This window comes from Pagrus major, chromosome 8 (assembly GCF_040436345.1).
Source record: "Pagrus major chromosome 8, Pma_NU_1.0".
NCBI lineage: Eukaryota > Metazoa > Chordata > Actinopteri > Spariformes > Sparidae > Pagrus > Pagrus major.
The window spans coordinates 19835085-19857363 of NC_133222.1; the positions used below are offsets into that span (position 1 = coordinate 19835085).

Genomic DNA, 22279 nt, shown 5'->3' on the forward strand with positions numbered 1-22279 from the left:
ACACTCAAACATGTTTTTGATCTGTAAATCAAATTATATGAAATGCATTTCTTGAAAAAAGTATTTAAGAAATATCTTCATTTCATTGGTTGAATGTGGCTCAACAAACCATCTGCTGTGATTTTTACAAGGCCAGTGTTGATATAAAGTCAACTGATTGGGAATTCTGACATTGATGTACATCTTTTGTTTTATATTTATTATTAATTTATTTATTACACTGAAATGTGCTCAAATTTTAAAAAACAAACACAGTAGTAATCATTTAACTTTAAACCTGCATTAACATTTAATGCATCCCATTTACATATCATTAGAAACAGAGCGTTCATTTAGAGTTGGTTTTATGTCTTCCTGATGAATGTAGTATGTACCATATTCATCCACCATCTGAGAATAATATCTGGCTCTTTAGATGCCATTACTCCATGGTGTTGACCACATAGTCGCCAACTTTGTCTGCCTGCTGTTTGGTGCTGTGCAGATGGTGTACAATCGGATTTATAAGTGCTTTTTTGTCACAGCTTCCTGCTGCTGCTGCTGTTGAGCAGTGAGACTGAACTGAAACAGTTAAATTGCAGGCCAGATCACCAAAACAATAAGAGATGATAAAAGGCTTCAATGAGCTGATTGGAACTGCAATCATGTACACATTACATTATACACAGTAATGTGACCAATTGTTAATAATTATAACATGGGTAAGTGAAGTTTAAAATGGACTCAGAACAAAAGGAACATTTCCAACAGGAGAGGACAGGACATACATGTAAGCTTACCTCAGGGAAAATCACAGTGCAGTTGTACAGATAGTTTAAAGGAACCCACTGACATTTGATAGTGGCACCACAAAACACAAAACATTTTTTATTCCTTTATTCAACACTTCACTTCTTCTTCTTCTCCTCTTTCAGTGCAATATTAAATCTATGTGGACTTGGACGCAGCAGAAGACTGTGAATCTTCTGTTTTGATGTAGTTTGAAGTTCGCTCGGATGCAATATTTCTGATCCACCCCACAGCTCTGCCCAAACCCCAGCCGCTCCCTGCACCTTTTGGTGACTCCGCAGCAGCCTCACCAAACCCAACGATGGGGATTAAGGTGGGTGTAGAGGGTGGAGTCAGGGACTTGTAGTCAATCGCACTATGTGTGTCCCAGGTGAAGGTCAGACTGGAGGTGGGAGTAGCTTCTGGGGTCAATGGGAGAGCGTTTCTGTCCGCTTCACTCCGATTCTGCAGGTCCAGGCCTGATGGTAGACTTGTACTTCGGCGCAGTGGAGTCTCACTGGAAAGAGCACAGTGTGGAAACAGGGATGAAGGGATGGTTCAGTTTAAGCCATGATGGGGTTGTGGCTTGAGGAAAAGCACTGTTGTTGTGTTAGTCCATCACTTTGGAAATCTCTCAAGAGACCCCGTTTTTTAATTTTTTTTTTAGTGTGACCAACGGGCCACAACTAACTACTGCATAACTCTTAAGTTAAAGAAAATGTCTGCATTCAGGTCAATGAACAACTGAGATCACGTAAAGCATGATGGCTCTTGAAGCAACTTGCAAGAGTCTGCACATTTATGAAGACCTGGAAAGGAAATGATTCTAACATTGCTTACCGGTCATATTCTTCCACCTCGCTCTCCCCAGCTTGGTTATATATGCCTCCAGCCAGGCCATAAAGCCAACTCATGTCCGTTGGTACGTCTGGGATCCAGTTCACAAGCCTTAAAGCAGAAATCAGCAAAAATTAGCAGTGGTGGAAACCCTGATTCCACAGAGTTGGGATGCTGTTTAAAACATAAACAAAAACAGAATGCATATGTGACCTATATTCAAGTGAATACAGTACAAAGACAAGATAATGATGCTCAAACTTATTTGGTCTTGTCTTTGGATTGCATTCAATTAAAAACAGGTTGAAAAGGATTTGTAAATTATTGCATTCTGTTTTTATTTTCATTTCACACACAACGTTTTGGAATTGGAGATGTAAACAAAATCGGTGAAAGTAAAATCAGCCACCAATAAAGGGAAAGTAATCCATTACCATTCTTACAGTTAATTTGACAACTGAAATATAGTGTAGGAACAAAAAAAATAATGAGGCATGTTTATCTGCAAGATACTGAACTCCCTAGGATAAAAAAAAAACCTTTATAACCCAATGTCATTTATGCATCTTATTTATTTAATTCAATATTTATTTATTCATATAGGGAAAAGTACAGTTTGTAGCATTACCCAATGTCAAACACCACAGCATTTATTCAGCTAATTTTCAATGCCTGTCCCTCAGAGGTAGGAACCAACGAAGTACAAATACTTCGTCACTGTTCTTTTTTGATTTTTCAGGTATCTTTACTTGAGTATATATTTGTATGTACAATAAGAACACAACATGTAGTATTCAACATGAATTACAGACAGAACAATACAAGACACAATTCCATAGTACCATAAAACAAGATCCCCCTGACTTCTTGCAAATACTCTTTGACTTGTATTTGCAGTAAAGAAGAAGAATTTGTCGTAACTTGTATGAACAACAATTCCAGACAGGAATTAACAGCATCAAGACGACAAGGATAATGATTTGATGATCACATGGGAAAATACTGAAATGCCTCCTAACATATTAGAAATAATTTGGGTGTGGTTTAACAGGTTGAATAAAGGTTAGGTCATTGTACCTCTGGGCTAGAGAGCGAGCCGACTGCACAGGCCGAAGTTGGGGAATCTTTGGCAGGTACCCCGTCATGTGAGACAACAGACCTCCAGCACTTGGCGTCTCTCTACAGGCCTCACACAACGCTGTCACAAATACAGTAAAAAAAAAAAAATTACACATTTAGTTTTATTGTATTAAATTTACTGTCCTCATTGAAATATTATTGTTTCTTCAGTTTGTATCAAAGTTTTTCCCCCAACAAGGAGGATTTCCCTGTTGATCACGTCAGCCGCCCTTCGCAGACCATCTTCACCTTTTTTAATGTTCACTGGGAGCTTTTCTATGAGCTGTGGATCCAGCCACCAGTGTTCTTCCTCAGGTGGCTTCTTTTGTGTGTTCTCATTGGACTCTTCAGCTTCATCTGACTCCCTCGCCAGCTCACAACAGGCTGGTTTGGGTGCATCTATCTCCAGACTTCTCATGGGGCACTCACTGCTGATCAGATCTGTGATAGGCATTCAAATTTATTTGATTTCTGCAATAAGAAGCACTAGATTACTCACTGCCAGCCACTATGGCTCATAGAATAAAAACCTTTTCCCTCCACCTTCTGGTAACATAAATATCAACAGTATTTAAGACAAGATTTCCTTACTGTTCTCTTGCAGAAAGCGGAGAGCATCTACGTAGCCATTGTGGCAGATTTCAGCCATTGCCTGTAAAATCCAAAAGTGCTTGATGAGTATTCAAGCTACATCTATTAATCTATACAATATTGCAAGTGTTCACTGTCCATTGGTGTCAAAATAAATGGAAGACTTGCCTCCGAGTCTTTGTGTGCTTTGCAGTAATCACTTTCTGACCAGCAGACGGCAGAAAAGAGATAGTAAAAATGTAATAAAACAGAAATTTAAACTGGTCTCAGAGCCATTTATCTCTCAACAAGCTTTGGAAACATGTTTTCATTTTCTTTGGAGAGGAGAAGATGAAACAATACTGTAGATGGCCTGTATGTGTGGATATTAGTTAAAAGTATATATGAGCAGATATTAGTCTTAGAAATGAGGTCAAACTGATGTTAATTTAATCTTTGTCGAGCTGATATCCGACATAACCAAAAAAGCACAAACTAGACTTCTTTGTGAGTCATCACCATTAATATCATCATTTTGAGTTGGGGTAGACCGATTATTGGCCCTGGCTGATTATGGGGCCGTTATTCAGCATTTTCGGATTATCGGTAGCTGTTATTTCTCTGTCAGATTGCCAATTAATTAAACTAATTTAAAAATGTACTACTTTGGCTCTGATGCGGCTTCCTCTCACACAATGTTTCACCCACAACAGTATCTGATTGGTAACAGATCACAATTAATAGATTTAATTTATCAAATAAATGTAGTTGAGAGGAGGTTTAAAGTAGCAGAAAATGGAAATACTCAAGTAAAGTACCTGAAAATTGTACTTAAGAAAAGTACTTGAGTAAATTGTACTCTGGTTTATCTCATCACTGGTTGATTTTCTGTTTTACTGCAAATGAATATCGGTCCCAAATATTCGGTGTCTCACCTGTGGCTCTGGGGGGAAGAAGGTACTGGTCACTCTGTACATGTTCTCTGAGTTGACCTGGATGCTCACATTGTTGAAGCGTACCTCGTGGAAGTTGAGCGAGCTCGTTCGAGGGCAGAGATCGCTCTCACCGGCGTACGCAGAGACCGTGATTGTGTTTTTCAGGTGGCATCGAGGCAGGTTGTCACTGACGGCACCGTCCACATAACGCTGAGTGGAGAGGGAGGGTGTTGATCAATGTATAGAACCACAAATTTATTCAAAAACACATGTTCCCAAATGATCAGATTAATGAACACTGTCCAAGATATTGTGATAATGCAATGACTAAATCAATTTGACAGGTTCATCTTGAGGAAGAATGAAGTTTCAAACATGTGAATTATTCATTAGATGTATATTAGAGTGCAATCCAACAGTCCTGTACAAATAAAACTTTGTGAAACTTTTCTTCTTGACACTGCACTGTGTCCATGAGCTGTAGATTAACTTATAGAAGTTCTGCAGGCTGTAGTTTGCTGCATTTTGCTTTATTTTCCTGTAAGGTGGTATTTATTGCAGAATCTTTAACACTAATGTCATAACTGTCTTGTTTTACAGATAATTTGTCTCATCACAGGCACCATCACATCCAGCAGCCCCACAGCGCAGCCAGCAGAGGTTCTTCTTCAAGCCACGCCGCCCCACCGCCGGGCTCGCTCAGCAGCCTGGTCCTAGGACAATATAACCAAACAGGCACAGCCATGGAATCCATCAGGAAAACGTGGGGGATACACCTGGAGTAGACTCGAGAAGGTCCCCCAAAATTGTCTACGATGGATACAAGCCATTGATGGCCTATGTTTCACCTCAGAGTGACAACGGCGATGAGTGAGTGAGAGTATTTATTGCAGGGCTTGTATATTGCATTACATTAAAGGCAGCTCTTTATGATAGACAGCGATAAGAAGAGAGAGATGACACAGCGATCTAATCTGGTCGCTAAGTTTTTATAGAGCCTCGACCTTGCACTGTTATTGGCTTGAGGCTACACACCCACTGCCCAAGAAAATACCAACAAAATAAGAAAATAAAAACACTTGCTGTGGCTCATAAGTGATGATTGAGAGGGATTACTTTTTACTATTACACCTTTAGGATGTGGGACTGCTTCTATTTTTCTGGTCACTCAGTGTGATTTCAAGTCATAATGTGTTGAAACTATAATATAATGTACAGTTAGACTTAAACATTCCCCTATTTGCCTAATTTTGACTTTTGAGGCTACATTCAATGTCTACCTCTTGGACTCAGCATGGGGATGATGGGGTTTCACGGTAAGCTGTTCACCTTAACAAGTGCTAAATAAAGTTGGGCTGCATTCTGAGAGATTGAGTAAAGATTGAGTGGGCTTAAAAGAAAGATTCCCAGCTCGAGTATAGCAGCTTGCTGGTTCACTCACCACTCCGCGGTAAGTGGGTGGAATGACACCACAGTAGAAAGGCACAAAACAGCTGCATATAAGGGCCTGGAAAAGACAGATGTTTCAGCAAATTAGTCACGTTAGAAACATGAACTTCCAGTTTAGACCAACACAAAGAATTGAGAAATGGTTTCTTACAAAAGAAAAAATGTTGATGGAGCAAAATTTCTATTAAGCCCTTTTTCCAAATAAGGAGTTAATAGACACATTAGATATGACGGTAAACAGCAGAATCACTCCTCCAGTTCTGACTCCATATGTTCCATCTCCATTTCCTCCACATTGCAAAACTGGTGCAAAAATCTGTCTGGTCAGCTTTTCACAATCTTAATCATAACTGATCAAATTACAACTGTATTATCAGAGAGATAATACTTCTTTCTTTTAACTACTCTACTAATCATGTTGGTAATTATGCCACTAAACTGTCTCCTGGCCTGACCTAGTGTTCATTCATATATTATCTATTATTGTTTTGTGAAGCATAAAGGGACAAGCCTGTGTTGTAGGGTGATAAATAAATAAACCTTGCGCCTCATAAATGAACCTTGTACCACAGAAGACACTGGATGAAAGTTGTGAAATATACCTCAATGAGCTCCTCTCTGCTGTCAAACTGCGACACTAGTACGTTCTTCCTGTCAGACACTCTGGTCAGGGACACACACAGCTTCCCAGAGGCTCGAACATGAGCGTCTTCTGGAAGGCTCGCCTGCATAGAGTCCCTCACGATCTGCAGCAGGTTGAAGGCTGGATGCAGGGGCCCCAGTTTGTGCTTCCTGGCCTCTTTGGCCATAGACATCAAATCAGCGCAGCATTTCTCTGCACAGAGGAACACAGAACACATAGTTGAATTTCTGAACTGGGTTTCTATAATTATAGGTTAACAGGAAATATATATATTTTCAAAATAACACTATGTTAAGGAGAGACCCAAATTAGGATATTGATTTTTTTACGGATGACCCCCCCAACTCAGACACAGGATGAATCCAAGTTTGACCGAAACATGTACTGTATGTCCACATGTATTGGGGTAAAAGTGTCAGTGGGCTTGAGCTGATTTTTGGTGTCAACCTGTGCACGGAACCTCAGGCCATCATGTCACAATCATAATATCTGACAAAAATATTGGCAATATGAATTTTTTTTGTACCTATCTAGTGTTCTTTTTCACTAAGGCTCGTCTGGCTAAGTCACTAAATCAGAGGTGTCTCAATCAGATGCACTCACATCAACAACTTCACAGATCAAAATGTCAACAGTGGCTTTCTGGTATGTCAATAAAGAGACTAATATGGGTCCAAGCAGTGATATGAATCTCATTAAAAATTAATCTGTCATGGAAGAAACAGAGGAAAAACCTGGATAAGCAATTACAAAATCAATATATGATATGATATTTATGTTTAAAAAATACTCCCCATGGTGTTTATATTGGTATGGACATTGACATGATTTATCAAAGTACAATGCCGTTTGGCGCATTAGATCTATGCCGAATTCAATTATAAAATGCAGTGATTTAAATGACATCTTGAATATTGTTTCATTAAATATAGTATATTTGATATTCTCCAAAGTAGCGTTAAAATTACAGATTTTTTAATGAAGTTTGGTCACTGGAGAAGGGACCCACAACTCACCGAGGGGGATTCCAACACTAAGAACAGTAGCCATCAAAGAACCTGCAGAGGCTCCGTAGATTTTATAGGCGCCTTGTATGAAGCGAGGGAACCGCTCAAGGATACAACTGGTGGCACCAACATAATAAATCCCCATAAAACCGCATCCTGCAAACGAGATGCTCCACTCTTTCTTCAAATCTATCATCTTCTCAGAGTCAACACTGTACAAAGCCATCACAGAAACGAACCCAACTTGTTGTGATGTAAAAATTAAAATTATGGAGATCTCTGATGGGACCTGCCACGTTCACATCAACTGCAAACATCATCCAAAGGTGGGCAGGTGATCAAGTGTTGTGCAATTTTGTGTCTTTAGGATCTCTTTTCCTATTGGCTGGAGATGTCACATGACAGCCGAATGAAGACCCAACGCCTGACTGTTAAACTCCTGCTCTGCTCATGTTGTGTGAGATATTTTACAGCTCTGCTTGCAGCTCCCCTCAGATACACTTTTAAATCTTAAAATGAGCATCCCGGTGGTGGACTTTGGTGCATACAGCCTGAGTGAGAAAGATGTTACCGACGAGCAGATGCGCCACCTGAGCAAAGAGCTGAAGACAGCTTTTACAGAAGTTGGTTTTGTTTTTCTGAAGAGCACTGGGATCACTCAGGAGGAGGTGAGAAGAGCAAGTAAAGTAGAATGTGGGGTTTTGATTTGTGTTAAGGGCTCAAAGTTGAATGCGTCTTTTCTCCTGTGGTGTTTGGACAGGTGGATCGTGTTATGGACATATCTAAGAAATTCTTCCTGCAGCCAGATGAGCTGAAACAACCTTTCAGCAGGAAAAGCTTTGCCAATAATCCGAACCACGGCTGGGTGTCTCTGGAGTCTGAGAGGTGGGAAATCAGAGAATGAACACAACACACTTCTGATCTGCACAATTTACACTTTTCTAAATGACGTTCTGAATAACTGCTTTTCAGGTTGAATCCACGTCGACCTGGAGATCTAAAGGAGGCATTCAACAGTGCTTCACTTCACCCTGACATAGTAATGATTCACTCTCAATGTTTAACTTTATTAATGTTATGCAACAGACCTAACTCAGAGCCAGCGTTGTAAAAAGTGCCCAAAAGTTGAGTAAAAGTTAACATATTGTGTTAAAATATTACTTTGGTAGAACTGAAAGTCACCCATACAAATAGTACTTGAGTAAAACTCTTAAGTATTTGATATTAAATGTACTTAAGTATCAAAAGTAAAATTAAAAACAAACTATGCATATACTTACATATACGATTATCAGTATTTTTAATCCGATTGTTGATAAAAATAAATAAATTGAAAAATGTTGTACTTTAGTTCTGATACTGCAATCTGCAAAGTATCGAGTAACTAAAATGATTGAATAAAAGCAGTAAAAAGTAGGAATATTTGCCTCTAAAATGTAAAGAGTGGAAGAATAAAGCAGCAGAAAATGGAAATAGTCATGTAAATAACAAATACTTACAACAGTACTTGAGTAAATCTACTTGGTTACATTCCATCACAGCTGAAATTTTGTACTTACTAAACTACACATTTGATAAATAGGGCAACTTTATATTTCCTCATTTCCGATTTTTAAAATTTTTTTATAGATGTGGTTCTCACAGGACAGCGACACAACAAATGTATGATGATCATATAGAATATGATGCATTGCTATAGATTAAACTACCCACCTGTATATAAAGTGATTAAAATTAGCTCAACCTTAAACGTCTACATCAACAAAATGTGATGACATGACCATTAATGCAGCAAGTAACATTCATTAAAAAACATGAAGTACTTTTACTCAAGTAAGGTTTCAAATGCAGAATTTTTATAGTGTGGTATTTGTACTTTTACTCAGGTAAAGGATCTGAATACTACCTCAAACCTGCATGAGGACTGATTGTTTGGTCACATAACAATAGTGGATTGATCCCTCTTTGTTCTGCAGTTTATCTGTTTTAGGGTAAAAGTACAAGTGATTCTATAACTGTTTTACTCCGTTCTGTTTGTAGCCCATTTGATTGATTGGAATACCAATACTAGCAGCCAATATTGATTATCACAGATATTAGTATTGAAACAGTAAATTGCTTTACAGAAATGCTAAAGATGTGTTTGAGGTTGAGGTGAGTCCCTATTTCATTATAATCAGTTTATTTTTAAGTGTCACTCAGTTTACTTAGTCCATATTTTAATTGTGATTCTGTTAAACCAACTCAAAGGACTCTTTATCAATGTTTGATTACGTTATGTGTTTATGTTAAAGAGGAAATAGCGGCTAATAAATTGTGATCACATTTTTTAACTTTCAAATGTCAGTATCAGTCAGGCTCTAATTCTTTTCTCCCCTGCTGTAGAAATGGCCGTCAGGCGCTCTAGCAGACTTCCAGGAGATCCAGACGTCGTTCTTCCTGCGCTGTAAAGAGCTGAGTCTGCGGGTGATGAGGGTGTTGGCTCACAGTTTGGGTTTGGACCCCGAGGTTTTCCTGAGTGCACACCGTTTGATGGGAAGTATGTACAAAACACCACATTCATTGCTGTCACTGTGGAGCTTGCTGTTGTTGTTCAAGCTGCTTGTCATTCAGGACAGTCAATGAGTCTGGATCAGCTGATATTTGGCAACACTCTGACTCAGTCCTTGTTTATCTGCATAAGGTATTCGGAGCATCTTCTCAGGCACATCCTGTCTCACATTCAGTGATAATGTCAGGAAGTATTTTTACTTACGTACTTCTGTTTACTTACAAACAAAATTTTGGTACTTGCACTTTATTTGAGTATTTCAGTTTTATGCAACTTCATACTTGTACTCCATTATTATTGTGCTACTGCAAACTGCAAACTTTTCTCACAAGAAAAACTGGTTTCAGGCTCGGCTCAGCCAGTGTGGTTTGTAAGCAAATTTGCTGTAAGTTGATAGAGTCAACTGTTCAGTAACACCAATTGAACATCTGCAAATATGCTTAGTCTACATGAGGACTTAAAGTCAAGGTTAGCTAACTTCAGCTGTCCTTCAGGTCGTTTGTGTTCTATCTACTTAATCTGTAGGCACAGGTCATCTCTCAGTCTCCCTTTATTGCATTGTGTTTTCCTTTTTGCTGAATTATACATGAAGTGTGTCCACAGATCTATTCCTTTTCGATCTATTCAAGTTCTCTATAACTCACTCTCATATTACACACTTGACATACATGTGAGTGAATATTGTTCTCAACAGCAACAGCATTCAGCCGACAAGACCCAAAGAAAGAAAGTCATTAATAGGAAGAGTAGCAGAGGAGTCCTTAGACGTATATAAAAGATCAGACATGTAAAAACATTTATGTAAAAACATTAAACCAGAAGAAGCTGCTGTGATTCTGCGTGCATCCATCTTTTCTCCAAAAGCCATCATGTTGTTGTTTTGGGACAGCTTCACCTGGGATTTTGGACACATCAATCAATGACAGGGGTATATTGGTTGTATGTATTCTAACAGACAGACTAGAGGCACTTATGGGAAACAATCATTCATTTTTTGAATGATAGCCAAACACTAACATTTTACTTCCAGTCTCGTCAAAACATACATTTCGTCATAATTTGTCTTATCAAAGATGTATTTGTACAACAGTCATGAAAAAAAAGGTTGTTTTTCATTTTTTGTCTTGTTTTTGTTGACAAAATAAACACTAGATTAGTGAATCAACTACGCCTTTAAGCAAGATCCCTTAAAGAAAACATTGCAATAGAAATGTCATCTCACAACATTAGTGATAATACAAGAAACAACAGCATTAAAGATGAAAAAAAAAAAAAAAAAATTAAAAAGTTCATTCACCAACCTACCATCAACAAATCTTCATCTTGGAAGACTCTCTATATAACCCACAGGCTCATATTCACTGTAACAACATAACATTTCCTCACACTGCCAAGCCTTACAGTACCTTCTTGTACTTATATCACAGCCAAAAATACTATACCTCCCAGTATAGTACTGAATCTTAAGCCCAATGTAAACTCCTGTGATACTAATATACCAGTCAAGTTTTAACAGTGTTGTTGTGTCTCCTCTAGCTGATAAGAATGGCACAACACTGCGGTCTCTGTACTACCCTCCAGTAAACAGTGAGAAAGCAAAGGAGGGTCAGCTGCGATGTGGAGAGCATTCGGACTACGGCACCATCACCCTGTTGTTTCAGAGCTCTGAAGGTCTGCAGGTAACACCACTGACAAACTACAAACTACTTTTTCCATATTTAAAACAAACTGAGGGCTACTTCTGCACAAAGAAATCTTTAGGCATGTAATCCACCTGACACCTGTTCACCTACAGGTGCGTAGTCGTTCAGGTGAATTCATCTGTGCTCCCAGCATCCCCGGAGCGGTCCTCATCAATATCGCTGACCTGCTGCAGCGCTGGACCAGCGATCAGTTCATCTCTGTGGTGAGTGAAGAGGCGGTTTTGCTGATACAGTATGTCTCATGACTGGATGAAAAGGCTTTGGTGGATTTGAGTTTGGTGAGTTTGTTTGACAGGGATATACAAATTATGATTATAAAAAGGTCACAAGTATGTTCATGGTTTTTAATTAGACATATTTAAAGTCTGACCGGTCTCTTTATGAGATCAGCCAAGGTGTCTCGCAGAATTACCAATCCCTGCAAATATAATAAAATAACTGAAAAACTTACAGTAATCCATCAATAAATAAAGTAGGTTATATCAGAATACAATGAATAATTGATATTCAGTTCTACTGCACATGTGAAAAAGTAATATAAAGTCTTTTGTGGCTCCAGAGGAAGCTGCATGTAATCTGACAAACTGCCTCCAGTGATGTTGCTCAGTGGCTAGTTGCATTGTGGGTAATGTAGGCACCAGGTTTTGAAAAGCAGTCTAGCATTGCACTACAGTAACACTGAAGGATACATTGTGGACATTTTAAAAACAAATTGATACAGCAACATCAAACATATCAGCTTTTTCCTGCTTCCTTTCAAAACCTGATGCCTACATTACCCACAATGCAACTCAGCCACTACGTGACATCAGTGGAGGCAATTTATCAGTTTACATGCAGCTCCTCTGGACCCACATAAGGCTTTATACTACTTTTTCACATATCCAAGACCTGTAAACAAACTTTCATGTACAAAATTGGTGGAGTTACCCTTCAACTCTGGCTCAGTCTGATAATGAGGCTAAATTACCATTTTGTTTCACTTCATTCATCACTGAAAAAATGGCATATATGGCCTGCGATGCAGAGGCAATAATTGCAGTGTTTAACAGCGAAAATTTGTGTTATTAATGGTAATTGATGTTATTCATCTCTACAAGAGAACAACAGTAATTGTATTAAAAAATGCTGTAAGATACCAATCCTACCTAAACTAACACAAACACTGTCAAGTTCACTTTGAATTCATTAAGTAACCCCAAAAAAGCATCAATAATATGACAAACTCCTTATTGTAGGTACACAGAGTTTTGCTGCCCCCTGCTGGAGACTCCCACACACGACAGTCTGTGGCATTCTTTGTCCAGCCAGATGATGAGGCTCTGATCACCTGCTGCGACGGCTCCAACAAATACCCTCCAGTTACAGGCGGTGATTACCTCATCCAACGCTTGAATGAGTCATATAGACGGACCTGAACCATTTTGTTTAAGGAGCCCTGCTGAGTTTTAAAGACATGCCTGGAAAGTCTTTTATCGTGTTATATCATAGTTACTTTTACCAAAATTATGAATATTTTACTTGAGACCCCACAATGTTTTTATACTTTTAATTCTTGTTTGAATATGACTGTTGTTAGGTAATCAGTGAGCCATGTGTATGTGATAAAAAGACAAACAAAACAAATCCCAAAACTGCAAGCACATTCACTTTATTGTCCACATTCAAACCTTGTACAACAGTTTCATGAATTCAGGATGTTGGCCGGTGGACGGATTTAACTGCTTTTTGAAAGGGACATAAAAAAATAAATAAAAACAACCTGTAACTATGTTTGTATCTTTATTCAATCTCTTATCTGTTATATTAATCTATAATAAAGACATTTCTGACCCTGTGACTCCTTTTGGAGTTAAATTCAGGCTTTCCATTTCCTATGGCAGAGACAAAGTCAAACTTAACCTGCTCCAGTTTGATTTACGGTGGTGTAGAGAATAAATAAATTAAAAGTAATCTATCGCGAAAAATGACACATTCACAGACACTCACAAGCGCCACACACACAACACATACAACCACTTCAGAATCCATACGATTGTCACTCTAAACACCAGCACATTATATTAAATTTAAAGATTTAAATATAATATATGTAATTTGTAACTATCTGTAAACTAAATGTGTTCTTCAGTCATCTGGTACGAAGGAGGCAACAGTTAGAAATATAACTGAAAGAAAGTTCAATATATGTAGATATAAACTAAAAAAAAGGGGGTTAGAAAAAAGCTCAGATGAATTTCACAGCACAATAGAAAAGAAAAAGCAGAAACATAATAAAATGATGGCAGAAGAGGTAACTGTTACAGTCCTGAAGAGATTTGATAAAAACAGGTAACAGGTTGAAGGACAAAATAAACTCTTATTTTGAAATATTGATTGATAGCAAACCTTTTACACCAACATACTGTAGGTGTACATGTTCACAGTGTTAAATGAAACCATAAAGAAATGTGAGCATGAACATGGTTAAGTGCAAGTTATTAAAAAAGGGACGTGGATCCACGTTTGCCCCTCTCAGTAAATATGCTGAATATATTATTCATACATTACTTCATAAAACTGCTTCAATAATAGCTTGTTAATAGGACCATTTCATTCATTAGTCAGTAGTACAACATAAACTCTAAAGTTAAGTTTCTGACATTCATTTTTTTTTTTAGAAATAACTAACTTTCTTCAATGAAATAAATCAGTATTTCCTCTATAAGTGACAATGAACTACAGTGTACACTAAACAAAACATTCACATATCAGGCTAAAAGCCCTCCCCGTTTCACCACAAAGTACTTCCCATGGAGAACATGGGAGCACTTGTTGTGATACAAGATCAAAATGACAAAAACAAAAGGGATGATTGTTCACAAAAAAAACCTGGAGTGGCTCCACATTTCCAGTCTGATTTATGCAGCCGAATGGGGCATAATGGGCACTGGCACTAAATCTGAAGCCTGAAATCAGATTTTCTTTTATGTGCTCTTAATATTTAGGCATATTTTTATCAAGTGTTTTTTTGAAAATCCTAAACAATAAGGGAAAATTGGAACAAGGCAAAGGCACACACACACACACACACACACACACACACACACACACACACACACACACACACACACACACACCTCACAAAGTATTGAGGTCTACTAAGAGTGTCCTGGCACCGGTACATCTTGCTGCTGGTGACTGGGGGGGAGTGGTTGACTGTTTCCTGGTACAAATTCACCTCCAGCTACAGGAGCTGCCGGCTCTGCAACAGAGAGTCATATTGGACCAAGCTGATGAGCTGAATTTACATGATCATGAGGACTATTTTATGCCTATTTTAGCAACTCTGTACATTTTAGAACTGATTTTAACATTTAAATGATTACATTTACTTACCTACTAACCCCCTAAAAGCCTGAATGTAGCCTGAGATCCTTCGGCAGAGGACTGTTACTAATTCCTAAGTTGAGGCTTAAAACAAGTGGAGACCAAGCTTTTTGATTCAGGGCTGCGCAACTTTGAAACAAGCTGCCAGAGGAGATCAGTTCTTCTTTTAAATCTCTCTTAAAACCCTTTTTTCCCAGAATGGCTGTCTCCTGAACTGGTCATTCTTACATTTTATTTGTTTTTAATGTGTTTTAGTAATTCTCACCTCGCTTGTTTTTTTGGCAGTACTTTTTACTCCACTACATTGATTTGATACCTTCGCTTACTAGGTACCGGATTCGATAATGTTCCAGGAGGGTAATCGATCAGTTCTTTGCCTTTAGGTTAGAGTACTAGGTTTGTTTGTTTCAAATGTCCCCTCCCTATTTGCAACTTTGACTGATGGCAGCTCAGTTTTCGAGCCTTTCTGGGTGCCACTCCTGAGAGTCTAGTAGTTCAGGCTTAGGAAAGACATTCTGAGTTGCATTATGGTAATTGTAGCTTCAAGCATTTTTGGAGCTTAAAGCTGAAGTAGGCAATTCTAGAGAAAGATAGTTGATAATGGAGTCTAATTTTCAGGTCATCTTGGGCTCTGCTGCTTTGATTCTTCTCTTTTGTCTCCTATGAGTCCTCCAACTTTATATGAGTGCAATACTAAATAGCAGGAGTAGCCCTTTAACTGTGCGTGTTAAGGTAAAAGTGTGGTCTGTGTCAATGCTCATTTAAACAACAATCATTGCAGTGCAATACTTACGTTTGACCTCAGCATTTGAGTTTTGGGCTTTTAACCTTTCCATTTCGTCTACCGCCTGAGCAGAGAAAACAAGATGGAAAATGTTAGAGCATCAGAAAGTTAGTGGGAACCTCTGTTCAGTTTATCAAAGTAAATATTTTGTGAGGAACACAACGGTGCCATAACTACACACTAAGTTACAGTCTGACATGCCTTTATATCCTCTGAGCTTTGACAAAAATAGCTAAATCTTGTTTACTTTAACCCGCCCACTGCATCTCAAACTTGGCAGCAGTAAGAGATATTGTACGTGCACAGAATCTACAGAAAACAATAACATTTGGGTGCAGCTTACTAGTGCTGTTAAAAGGGAGTTAATGTTTCACATGCCAAAAAATTGTCAGAAAATATTTAAAAACATTTGAACTTTGTGTTACTGTGTGGCTATTTCTCCAGTTATTGCACTTGTGAAGTGACTTATTGAGGGAAGAAAATCTGATTCTGAATTGTATTTCACCTGCAAATAATTGTTGTTGTTTTTTTTTTTAAATTCACCTGCTGTAGCCCCAGCTTCTGAGCGTTAAGTTCTTCCTGTTTCTTTTCAAGCTTCTCCCTCTGTTTCTGCAGCTCGGCCGACTTCTGGTTGATGTCGTTCTCTTCGTTAGCAAGTTGCCGTTCATACTCTCTCAGCTCCTCCTCAGTGTAAAGGGGGTTTTGATCTAAAGTCTGTAGAGGTCAGGGAATTATAGGATGTAAAGAATTTAATAAATTGTAGAATGACAGACTTTTCTATAAAACCTGGCTCTTACCTCCCACTCGTCCTTTTCCAAAAACTCCTCCTTTTTTGTAGCTGCCAGAAACTCGCTCATTGACACAAGTCTGTCTTTATCGGTGTCCACCTGCGTATCGACACATGAAGCTTCTAAAATTAACGGCAAGGACAATAAATGGTCTTCAAGATTAATCATGGGAGAAAGGACGAAGCCTCGACCTTTCAACTTCCTGCTAAAGCACTGCCTCTAACGCAGTTATTATTTATCCCAGCAATCTTGATCTAATTCAAGTGATATCTGACACTCTACTGTTCTGATTTCAGCACTGCTTGGATAGATAATGCATTTCTGCACTGTAATCCAGAGTTTAAAAAAAACAGACTAACTGGTTTGCTACAACTGAGAGAAGATTTTTAACTACAACATTATATTTTAGATATCAAAGCTCCACTTTTGGCAAAACATGGAGGGGTGACTTACTTGGAACTATGTTTTGGAGTTAAATACTCAAACCTAAAAAATTCCAATAGAAAACGTCTGAATCTTCATTCAAAGATTCTTTGCGGGGCCTGATGAGGGCTGATCATTTCTTTAATAATAACACTAATGAGAGAGCCTTTATATCTGTTCTGTTAATGGGGTGGCTTACCTCATTCATAACATGCTCTCTCATTCGCAGTCTCTCTTCTTCCATCTCGACCATGTCGTCTTCTTCATTGTCAGGGTTATACACCTTCTCCAGCTTGAAGACACGAATGGACACAACATTTTCGGCAAAGGCTTCTTCATTTATATATTACATAATGCTAAAACATGCAGGAGATCCAGGTATTTAGACGTCAATACATCAACATAAATACCTCTTTAGTGAAGAGAGCTTCAAGCTCGTTCTCATCGAAGAAGCCGTCTCCATTGCTGTCTGCAAAACAAATACATTTTTAATTCATTGATCAGATCATTTAATCCATTGATAGTTTTTTCATTTTAATACACCTATGCACAACACTTTTGGCAAAAGATGTCTGTCACTAGACCGCAGAATCACAATTCAATGCAAGATTCAGAACTGTGGAAACCTCTGATGTCATTTCTCATTCTTGGCTCTTTGGACAAATATATGGTATCTGGTTACCATGCATTTTGAAGAAGGTCTTGGGATCAAAGTCTTCTGGGTCCAAACCATCTGCCTCCTCCCACACCTCCTTCAGCTGGTCTTCACTGCCCTGCACACACACACAAACAAACAACCCTCCTATGACCATTTAAATAAAACTTGCTTAACTGACTCCTTCTTAATGCTACTTTACTAAATGAGTTGTAAGCTCTTATTGTATTCATGAACTTCATTACAGCAGGAGTCTTACAGGGTGGTTCACTTTTGGATGCTTGGCATGTTTCTTTCTCAACTCCTCGTAGTGCTGCTCCTCCCTCTTGCGATCCTCCTCATTCATGTTCTTCAGACGTTCCCTCCTCTCGTGCTCCTTCATCATCTCATACCGCTTGAACTCATCGTGGTGGCCCTTGTCATAGTTCTCTAGGTCGCTGGTCGCCTACGAATGAAAACAAAAAGTGAAGAAGGGATGATTCACATCTGGTTAACTAACTTTCTGAATCTGGCACTATTGTTTTAGATTGATGTACAGGCAATTAGTTAATCCACAGCCCTGCAGATACTCCGTATACAGTCTATGGAAATTTTACTTTTGTGGACAGTTAAGGGACAAATAAAAGTCTCACGCACAAAGCAAGCACTCATTTATCAGTATTGATTGCATTTGATCGGCACTCCCCAGGGATAAATAGTACATAAATGAGTTTAAAAAAATGTATATGCATTTGATTGTAAACTCTACTGTGAGCCGACTTCCCTATTGACGTTGCTCTCTCGAAACTGATGAGTGTACTTCTGAGCAAACAGCCCTCTCCAAAAAAGGACATAAAGCCGTGAATGACGTAGAAAGGCCGGACTGGTTGAGCGGACACATGAGCCAGCAGAAAAGAATGAATGAGCAGTTCTGAGAAACACAGCTCACACCTGTAATTGTCTATCAGCTCATCCATCCTAATTATATAGCACTTATATGAAGCAAAGCAGTTTTTCGCAGTGATTATATGTACGACTGTGAAAAAGTTACATATAAGCAGCAGCACTACAGCACACACAAACAGTGTAGTGGAACATGGTCAGTAGAAGCTATTAAGTCTTATCCATCCAAGGGTGTAAGAAAAAAATATAAATCACTCCAAAAAATGTTGAAATCTGTATCTAAGATGACTAAATGATTGTGTGTGGTTGCCATGTTGTGTATGTGTGGGAGGTTGTTACCAAACAAATTATCAGCTGTTTCTGCTACTTGAACAGTCAATGATATGCCTAAATCAGGCAACAACAGTTATTCCTACTCAGTGATTTGTTCATTTGTAATAGGGGGATGGCGAACCCCCTTCTCCCACACCACCAACCAACACAGATGCGTGCATATACCGCCCAAGCTTGGTCTGGGTGTGTATTTTCAACAGCACAAACAATGATGATCATAGAAATATTACAGGAGAAATATTATAGAAATACAACAGGCAGCAGTGTGTCTCTATGATCCTCTCACTCATCTGCAAATACATGTTGCTACTTGTCGCTTTGATCAAGGTGACACAATTCTTTATAGTATATGTGCAACAATATAGTATAGACGTGAGTAGACATAGTATATACTACTACTTCGGCACCAAGGAAAGCGTCATGCATTTATCAATGCACAGCACAGTTAGGCTACTATTTCAGAACCATGGTCGGAGCCATAGATTCTTACTTGCACAAACTTCAGTCAGATAAAGTGATGGATGAGTCAAAAAGACTTGACTAACATATTCAACAACTGAACAATCCCTCTGCTCCAGGTGGCTGATGGTAATGAGTCTTTGCTTTACTTTTGCTGTGCTTTATGTTTAGTCATTTGGATGAGCTATGATAGTTAATAGGGTTACTCTAAAAAGCAACTATCATACCTGATGAATTTTCTCTTTAATGGTCAACTTTCAAACCAGTGAGGAGAAGCAACTATTGTTGCCAAATAAAAATACTTCATAAAAAAGTAATTCAGTAAAAAAGTGTAAAGATGTTTTTGTCATCACTGCCTGTACCGATTTGATGAGACGGTCCAGGTCCTCCACCTCGAAAGTGTCTTGGTTCATATGGTTGAGGTGCTCAAACTGTTTCAACAGGGCCTGATGGTCCACCGTCCGGCCTGCAAGCAAGGGAATAATGAAACGTTGTATTCTACCATAAACCAATTAGATGAAGATGAATTTTTGCTGAATGAAAATGAGATGAAAATGAGTTTTGCAGGGATTTTGGACTTCAAAGATGAAACAGACATTTTATTTATTTTAGACTAACTTCACCAAAACTGAGAGATTGTGTCATTACGTAAACTAACTCAATGGTTACTCTTTCCTGTAAATCAGGAAGTAGCTATCACACAACCAGTTTGTTTCCTTAAGCTTCAGCTCAAATCTACCCTGGAAAAGAGTTAAGTAAGAGTAAGTACCTATAAATGTATTTCTAAGCACAGAGCAAGGGATTTCTGTGTTTATATTTAATATGACACCATGACTAAAATTTTTCACACATCTTCTCAAACTTCCACTATCTTGCATAACATCCCCGACCATTTTGTTTTGTGTTATGAGTTCAACCTGTACTTCTGTTCTTCGACCACAAATGCATTAACATTGATATATTCTCAATCCAATTCCATAGAACCTTTCATTCGGCAGCTCACACTGGCCACTATAAGTCAGTGTTAGCTGAGGTGCTTGCTGTAATACATCATGTTCCTGTGTCTAGCAACCACATCCTATTTTTGTCGATGACCAGACTGCTGATGTGTAGGTCTATTACAAAACTTCTTGTGCAACTTAAAGAAGCACAAATTTCTCTGAAAAACATCAGCAAGAAAGGACACTTACCATTCCCCTCCTGGATGTCATGTTTGGCTTTGATGAGCATCCGTAGCCTGCTCATCTCCTCCCTCTTCAGTTCGTCCAGCTTAGTCCGAAAATTGTGGTGGACAAAGTCCAGCTCTTTGGCAAGTTTACCTTGCTGCAAGCAGAAAACCAACATGCCACAGTTCAGTACAAAGTGTTTATGTCAACAAAGAGCTTACAAAATAATGGAGTTTTTAGTGAGTATGCAGACAGACCTTGATGTCATCCATGTTGGCATTTTTTAGCTTTTCTTTAAAGTGGGGGTCCTTCTCGAGAAACTCAATGACTTCCCTGAGGTAGCGGTCGTAGTGCAGCCCGGTGTCCTGATGTACAAAAATGCAAAACACTTGTGTCAATTAAAGCTGCTGTAAGTGTTATTTTCTTATTCAAATAAGTGTCAAATATCTATATTTTCCAACAGTAATCATTGTTATGAAGTGTTTGGTCAGTAACTCATGTCTCTCTTCCCTCTGCTCATGCAGTAAAAGAGAAAATACATTTTATGCATTCAGGATGAAGAATTCCATAAAAAGACAGTCCTGTCTGCTCAGGGAATACCAGAGAACAGGATCCTGCCGTTCTGGTACCTACACCAGCAATGGCGTAACAGAGAAACCTACCAATGCCAGCACTCCTGGTGACAGTTTATATTACCAAACAGGCCAAGTGATGAAAAACGAGAGAGCTGCCCCGAAGAAAAGAAAGAAGTCTTGCAGGTGTGGTGATGTAGAGAGGAGGGAGGGAATTGCTAACTGCAAAATGGACAGGAAGTTAGCTAAAACGACGTTTACTGCAGCCCTAACACTTGCAAAAGAATTGAGGCAGATAATTTACCCTGATGTTGCTCTTGTTTGTTCTGAGCAAATACCCACAGGCAAGTGTCCTCTCCATGAGAAACAGCCCTGTCTGAGACACTGTAAGCCCATATGGTTCCCTCCTTTAGTGTAATTATCTGTAAGACCCAGATTTACTTGCAATATCCCTGTATCCCTGTCCCCGACACTGTCCAAGTGACTCACAGCACTCTGTGGTGGCTCCAGTTCCTCTTGAGGCTTGTCTTTGGTCTTGTCCACACCGATAGGCACTGACTGGATACACAGCCACAGACTCAGAAGAACCAGCCCACAGTGGGCCATGGCTTTACCCCTCACCATCTGGTTTGGTACATGAAGGAGAGAAAAGAGTTATTTGCGATATCACCTGATCGTCACACGTCTCTCACAGAGCTTTGTAATTGTACCAGAATGCTGATAGCGGCTAGTGTCTAGCCAGTACAATGTGGGCAGGTGCTTTATCTTTACAAAAGGCAACACCCGTAATTTCTCAAGCTTTGCAAAGGGGGAACAAGCCACAACATCACCTTGAGACATTATGAGATTATGCAAGTTAGTCTTCTCAAAACTCTTTAGCACATGCAAAGGACTGTGCACGTGTTGATGGATAAAGACACAGAGAGCTTACTTTAAAACAATTCCTCTGCCTTATAACTTGAGTAAGTATTTTGAGCCTGTAACAATTCATGACAAACACATTAGCTAACGGTATCATTTAAACAACGGGTTGTTCAGTGAGGAAGGTTTAGTAAAGATGGTAGCTAATTCATTATCCCACTGATGTAGAAAAGCTGAAAAACAACCTCCAGCATATACAGTAAATAACGCATGTAGAATAACACTTATTTGTAAACGGACACTTACTTTGAGCTCCTCTTTTTACACTTAACCGCGCTTTAAACGTCCAGTTTCCCTCAAAGAGCCTCTCTGAAGCTTGTTTACAGCTGTCATTTATACAAGCCT

General features: G+C 38.9%; 3 protein-coding genes across 3 annotated transcripts; 1 reads left to right on the forward strand and 2 right to left on the reverse strand.

Annotated features, from left to right (window-relative positions):
* Positions 1-861: 861 nt before the first annotated feature.
* Positions 862-7630, reverse strand: LOC141001789 (patatin-like phospholipase domain-containing protein 2). The gene is made up of 9 exons (XM_073472960.1): positions 7338-7630; positions 6281-6513; positions 5671-5736; positions 4230-4439; positions 3316-3376; positions 2974-3165; positions 2683-2803; positions 1609-1716; positions 862-1285 (listed from the first exon to the last, which is right to left on the reverse strand). The coding sequence occupies exons 1-9, from the start codon at positions 7552-7554 to the stop codon at positions 928-930; spliced, it is 1566 nt and encodes a 521-aa protein (XP_073329061.1). The 5' UTR covers positions 7555-7630; the 3' UTR covers positions 862-927.
* A 105-nt stretch (positions 7631-7735) lies between these two features.
* LOC141001540 (uncharacterized) lies at positions 7736-13353 on the forward strand. Its single transcript, XM_073472646.1, has 7 exons — positions 7736-7996; positions 8089-8213; positions 8301-8367; positions 9714-9867; positions 11416-11558; positions 11675-11785; positions 12821-13353. The coding sequence occupies exons 1-7, from the start codon at positions 7844-7846 to the stop codon at positions 12998-13000; spliced, it is 933 nt and encodes a 310-aa protein (XP_073328747.1). The 5' UTR covers positions 7736-7843; the 3' UTR covers positions 13001-13353.
* LOC141001539 (nucleobindin-2-like) lies at positions 13218-22279 on the reverse strand. Its single transcript, XM_073472645.1, has 13 exons — positions 22181-22279; positions 21503-21637; positions 20699-20806; positions 20466-20598; positions 19638-19741; positions 17861-18046; positions 17629-17719; positions 17357-17415; positions 17146-17238; positions 16533-16622; positions 16279-16449; positions 15745-15799; positions 13218-14826 (listed from the first exon to the last, which is right to left on the reverse strand). Exons 2-13 carry the CDS (start codon positions 21635-21637, stop codon positions 14723-14725), a joined length of 1329 nt encoding a protein of 442 aa, XP_073328746.1. The 5' UTR covers positions 22181-22279; the 3' UTR covers positions 13218-14722.

Excerpts from the sequence above, each read along its gene's own strand:
- LOC141001789 (XM_073472960.1), bottom strand. The coding sequence starts at position 7,554 with ATGGCTTTGTACAGTGTTGACTCTGAGAAGATGATAGATTTGAAGAAA. Across the intron at positions 6,514-7,337 it reads TAGTGTTGGAATCCCCCTCG|AGAAATGCTGCGCTGATTTG; the intron begins GTGAGTTGTGGG and ends TCCTCTGTGCAG. Across the intron at positions 3,377-4,229 it reads TCTTCCCCCCAGAGCCACAG|GCAATGGCTGAAATCTGCCA; the intron begins GTGAGACACCGA and ends TGGATTTTACAG.
- LOC141001540 (XM_073472646.1), top strand. The coding sequence starts at position 7,844 with ATGAGCATCCCGGTGGTGGACTTTGGTGCATACAGCCTGAGTGAGAAA. Across the intron at positions 7,997-8,088 it reads CTGGGATCACTCAGGAGGAG|GTGGATCGTGTTATGGACAT; the intron begins GTGAGAAGAGCA and ends GTGTTTGGACAG. Across the intron at positions 11,559-11,674 it reads AGAGCTCTGAAGGTCTGCAG|GTGCGTAGTCGTTCAGGTGA; the intron begins GTAACACCACTG and ends GTTCACCTACAG.
- LOC141001539 (XM_073472645.1), bottom strand. The coding sequence starts at position 21,637 with ATGGTGAGGGGTAAAGCCATGGCCCACTGTGGGCTGGTTCTTCTGAGT. Across the intron at positions 20,599-20,698 it reads CCAACATGGATGACATCAAG|CAAGGTAAACTTGCCAAAGA; the intron begins GTCTGTCTGCAT and ends TTCTGCTTGCAG. Across the intron at positions 19,742-20,465 it reads TGACATCCAGGAGGGGAATG|GCCGGACGGTGGACCATCAG; the intron begins GTAAGTGTCCTT and ends CCTTGCTTGCAG.